We start from the raw sequence: 5,814 nt of genomic DNA, 5'->3' as shown, positions 1-5,814 counted from the left end.
TTTATTTAACATATCTTCCATGCAGTGTGTGGATCAAGGCAAGACTTATTCAGTCACTTCTATCTTTCCAACACAAAGCCGGTCTCGCATATATTAGATACTTGCGATCTGTCACTGCTGTGCACACGCCGAGATCAGAACAGAACTGGGCCGATTGTCGCTGGATTCTGCCTATTTATACCCTCTTGCTATCCTAGCGACACCTAGCGGTGAGTGAGGTATAATCACCTGTACGTTTTTATTGTACCTCGAAAACTATCTGTCTTCTAAGCGTTCAAATTACGGAGACATAACACAAATGATTAACACCAACAGATCAACGTATCTAACCTGAATAATATGCTAAATCAGCGAAGGTAGGATTACGATATGTACATTCATCACAAAAGGTGCAGGCAGTTTCGCCACCTTCAAACATTGAACTAATTAACAAGTAATCTAAGTGTTTAAATGTAAAAAAATATGTTTATGTTACACAAGCTGTACTGATACGAACAGCTCCAAATGTGTGTGTGTAACAATGATTTACATTGAAATACATGGCTTTTCTTAGTTGTGATAGTTAGTTTTCGGTAACTTAAAGAAACTGATTATAATGTTGTTAAAGAAAGATGACGGGTATCGGCTGAGATGATGTCAATTTACATGATACACAATTAAGACTCGGTCCTTAACTCATTCACCCCTGAAGACACATTTGAAATCTTCCAATACAAAGGTTTGAGTAGTCCATTATAACATTTCAGGGGTGAATGAGTTAACAAATATAAACTTCCAAATCGCTGCCCAAATATTATTATATTGTTCATTGGGTCAGGATGAGAGGGTCCAGGGCTTTCAACGATCGTCAGTAAATTGTACATGTACCAAAGTACACTTGTAGAAAAAAAACAATTTACTTGCATTAACTAAAATTAGTGTTAAGATATGGGTATTTTCATGTGTATGTAATAAATTTACACTAAATAACCAACTAGCCTCAGATTAATGAGTTTAGTTGAAGAGATGTCCGTCGCACAGACCAAATTTTAAATTTGTTCTGTTACAAGATATTTCATAACTGTTTTGATTAAAAGTATAGCTTTTCCCTTCGTATACCTCTTCTCGTCAAAATATTTGAAGGCTTTAACTGTGTTGAAGACTATGGTGACGTTATTTACGTCACATCTTATGTATTATGACGTCATAAGGCATGCAAATTAGAAATCTTTAGGCAAAACAGACCAATGTGAAAATGTAATAGAGCAAGCATGCACAACCCCACCCACCCTCCAATATACACAATCTCCTCCCAACCCAGCACGTTTACCTCGAGTAAATGTTTGAGTTGTGCGTTCTGTGTGGCCCAATCGTTGAGGATGAGAAGTGTAGGACTAGCGCCAGGGTGTCTACCCCTAACTTCAAACATATCAATCTGGAGCGTGGAGTATCTCTCTTGAAATTCAGCTCCCGGCGTCAATTTTCTTGGTACGAAAGTTGCGAATAGTTTCCATCTATTATCTGTATCCAAATGCATAGCCATGAAACGCAAAGCAGAATATGGTAAAGACCGTATATAGGAATCCTGAGTGAGTTTCTTCTTCCCCGCCATCGATAAAAAAGCTGCCAACTTGCTGTAGGCCTCACTAATGTGTATAAGGAAGTTGGAAATCCCCTTTTCACGACGTTTTGGTCATGAAGCCAATCAGACCGCGTATATTTTTAGAATAGGATACTGTTGGTAGTGCAGTTATTCCGGGTTATGACTTAGCATTTGTTTCGTATAACACTAATAGGATTAAAAGGATTGTTTGTTTCAGTGTTGTATCTGAGGTGTTTGTTGTCAACTTTTCAATAATTTAATTAATTTAAAATGAGATAAGCTTATTTTTATAAATTGTTTTTCCTAACATTATAAGTCAGGATGGCCGAGCGGTCTAAGGCGCTGCGTTCAGGTCGCAGTCTGGTTCTCCAGGCGTGGGTTCGAATCCCACTTCTGACAGTAATATTTTATTCCTGTTATAATTACAACAATTATTTCCTTTTCAGAATTATGTATATTATATAAAATCATATCAGTGCAAGTGCATTAATACTAGGGTCAATCAATGATCTTTTCTTACTAGACTAGGCTCAGCCTCCGTTTATTCCTGATGAATAGTGACGCCATTTCCTGCCGATTGTTTTGTTTTGGTGCTTTCCTTGCCAAGAACGTGCATTCTCGTGCAAGCCTTCCCGTCATCCTGGCGTCGGCTGTAACCGAGAATGTGTTGCATCCAGGATACATAAAATTCCTGCGAAAATGCATTTAATAAAAACAAAAAAATCTGTTCAGTAATGGCTGGTTCCAGAAGCTCTATAAATCTCCGTTCCGGTGAAGAATTGTGTAGACAGAAAACGTCTATATCTCTATCTATAAATATTAGATTTGATGAGACGTCTGTTTCTGTAGTCAAGAAATGTAATATTTTTGATTTTGCATTAATTAAAAGTAAGCAAACAATTTAGTGAATTTCTTTTAATTTTCACTCCAGGGTTTTAATAGACCTATGTGTAAAAAGTTCAGAACTACAAAGGGAAACGCCATTAGAAATACAGTTTATTAAATAAAAACAACAAAACTCTCTATAGAAATAAGATTTAAAGAGAAATTGATTCAAATGATGTATTTTATACATTTTATTTTTCGTAACTTTCCCGAAATTTTAATTAAAACCTTATTTTTTCAGTAAGGCTTAAATTGCCTTCTAACATGTGCAATGCGGAGAGTAATATTGCGACGGAGGTGTTTTCCTTAAGGGAACCCCCACAGGAAAAGTCCGGCGCCATCCTCCTAATCAGGGGAATGAATAAAGATTGGCAGTCTCCAAACGTCTTTTCGGTCATTTCCAATCAAAATATTTATCGCTAAAGAAGCTGATATTTTCTTCAAATTTATCTACCACGACTGTATACCAAATAACCATTTCAGAGAGAGGGGGGGGGGGGGGGGGGGGGGGAGTTCGACCCAGAGACGGGAAAGGAAGGAAGAGCTGTGAGCAGATGAGACAAAATGAGTTTATGTTATTTTTTCCCATGACGCACCAGTCCGTTTGAAAATCCTGCATCTGTGCCTTACTTTAACGAAATTTTCCAATTTTCAGAATTTATTCTAGACAAAATTATTAACATGCTGATGAAATATATCAAAATCTTCCCATAATATGAAAAATAATAAGCAGAAAACAGACTAGACACCATTTGTACTGACACACCAATTACATTGAACATCCCGTCATTTTCCTCCTCTTCCAGACACGCCCCTCTTCAGTCCCGTGTAAACCACACTGGTACTAGTAACTAGGGCCAAAATTTGTTTTAACAAAGATTGAAAGACTCAATATTGTCAGCTTTTATGATAAATTTCTCTGGTGCGCACCTGAGACTGGCAAAGTTAACAAATTTACAATGCCATTCCAAATGTGTAATTGATGTTAACAAGTCCTGTCTTGGGTTAGGTAAGCAGACTGAAGTCGACATGTCTATACATTGGGGGAGGAGGAGGAGTAGAGTCTTCAGTAATGTATGATATAGTGGAGAGACGTGTTTGTTTCACCTACTGCTATATACACACCTAGGTGTCACTTGGTACGGACGCTGATCGGCGGGTAGGGGAAGACGACCTATCAACAAAACTGCATTCTACAGACTCCAAAGTCACTCCGCTTCTCAACCCATGGAGACGCCACGGCGATACCGACGGATAATTAGAGTGCGTTACCCCCCGAAAATCATGTCTCTGTTATAATGGATGCCATGATCGCCCTGTCTCGCGTCGGAAAGGTGTGTACCGACAGGGTGTGCTTTACCTAGTCAAAATATATATAAAATATTCCTCCCCTTGCTAAATCATTATGTCCGCCACTTATCAAAGAAACGTCATCGTGTTCTTCCTTACACCCTAGAGCTGAAACAGGTAGTCGTAAAGGCCTTAACAAAGCTGCACTATTTTCACTGAAGCGTATGAAGACTGGTGAGAGGTGTGCAGCATCAAACAGGTGAGTGAAAAGAAACCCTCCGCACACCAACATGCACCACACGTGCGGAGCGAATATATGTTGTAGTTATAACCGTAAAATACATTATACCAGCTATACCAGATAGCTATGTTTTGCAGTGAATATGCTCATGTTATACAATTTGCCATAACATGTAACTTATTTAATAAGTCACAGGAGATTCGATCATGACGTCAAATTGGCGTCTTTGAAACTAATGACGATCAGAGAAAACAATTCCTTTGATGTTCTATCACCAATCACTGTCTGCCATCACAGGGACCTGAGAATTTGTTCCCAACAAAGCAAACTCGTCCAAGACATGTGAAAAACAACTTTTTTTTTTCATTTGTAAGTGTAATACGGGGAGTTCTGTATTCTAGCAACAGCTTATGTCATATAAGGAAGGGTTGGGCATTGCACGTGTATGGTTTGTTGCACGCACGTGCCCATTATCCAATAGGGGTTGAATGTATGTTAACAGGATTGTGGATTTGATCCGACAAAGCCTCGCTCAACATTAATCCTAACTGATTTGGAAGCTCATTAAATATACATGTGCTGCACCTGAAGTGAGATGCATATGTAGATACTTCAATACCATCAACGTTTGTTAACATCACAATCGAAACATTCATGTCCTGTATAGAATTCTGACTAACCATTCGAACATCTTTTCTTTTTTATGTTACATTTTTAACTATAGATCGAAGCAAAGTACATTTGTGCCGTTTCCTGTGACATTAAACAAAGAAATAACGGGGGAAGGGGTATTCAGTTTCGGTAATCATTATGAAGACGTTTACTATAATCTTTCATAGCCTTGGGGACGAGACAGAAAAATCTCAACCCAAGGGGTAAGATATTTAAATGTCTAGCCCGAGGCTTTGCCTATAAACAAATGTGTAGTTTATAGTGAATACAGTGAAACCCCGATATACTGTCCATCGTTTCATTTGCCACCTCGTTAACAATCCACATGTCCAATGTCCCTTTTCCTTGTATTCTTAATATATTCTTTATACATTTCCCTCAATCTATTGCCAAACCCCTTTATAACGCTAAAATATCTCTGGACCGAATAACGAGGTTTTACTGTACAAGTATACGGTTGTTTCTCTTGATATGCTTATCTTGATATTTTACTTTTTACTTTGATTACATACATGGAACAAAGACTTTGTACTTATTGATTACATACATAGAACAAAGACTTTGTACTTATTGATGACATACCTGGAACAAAGACTTTGTACTTATTGATTACATACATAGAACAAAGACTTTGTACTTATTGATAACATACCTGGAACAAAGACTTTGTACTTATTGATTACATACATAGAACAAAGACTTTGTACTTATTGATTACATACATGGAACAAAGACTTTGTACTTATTGATTACATACATAGAACAAAGACTTTGTACTTATTGATTACATACATGGAACACAGATTTTGTACTTATTGATTACATACATAGAACAAAGACTTTGTACTTATTGATTACATACATAGAACAAAGACTTTGTACTTATTGATTACATACATGGAACAAAGACTTTGTACTTATTGATTACATACATGGAACAAAGACTTTGTACTTATTGATTACATACATAGAACAAAGACTTTGTACTTATTGATTACATACATAGAACAAAGACTTTGTACTTATTGATTACATACATGGAACACGGATTTTGTACTTATTGATTACATACATGGAACAAAGACTTTGTACTTATTGATTACATACATAGAACAAAGACTTTGTACTTATTGATTACATACAT

At 37.0% G+C, this 5,814-nt stretch overlaps 1 protein-coding gene and 1 non-coding gene across 2 annotated transcripts in view; one reads left to right on the top strand and one right to left on the bottom strand.

Moving 5' to 3' along the window:
• Positions 1-5,814, bottom strand: part of LOC110451150 (probable serine/threonine-protein kinase PBL18) — a 16,049-nt gene that overhangs the window by 7,538 nt on the left and 2,697 nt on the right. The window contains exon 2 of the mRNA XM_021499016.1: positions 1,310-1,654. Coding sequence (XP_021354691.1) covers positions 1,310-1,654 — 345 coding nt within the window. The remainder of the gene's footprint in view (positions 1-1,309; positions 1,655-5,814) is intronic.
• Trnal-cag lies at positions 1,898-1,981 on the top strand. Its single transcript has one exon. It is a non-coding gene; the product is annotated as a tRNA-Leu (tRNA).

Source organism: Mizuhopecten yessoensis, unplaced genomic scaffold (assembly GCF_002113885.1).
Source record: "Mizuhopecten yessoensis strain PY_sf001 unplaced genomic scaffold, ASM211388v2 scaffold623, whole genome shotgun sequence".
NCBI classification, from domain to species: Eukaryota; Metazoa; Mollusca; class Bivalvia; order Pectinida; family Pectinidae; genus Mizuhopecten; species Mizuhopecten yessoensis.
The sequence above is the reverse complement of the archived record's forward strand: the minus strand, read 5'-3'. Positions and strand labels throughout refer to the sequence as shown.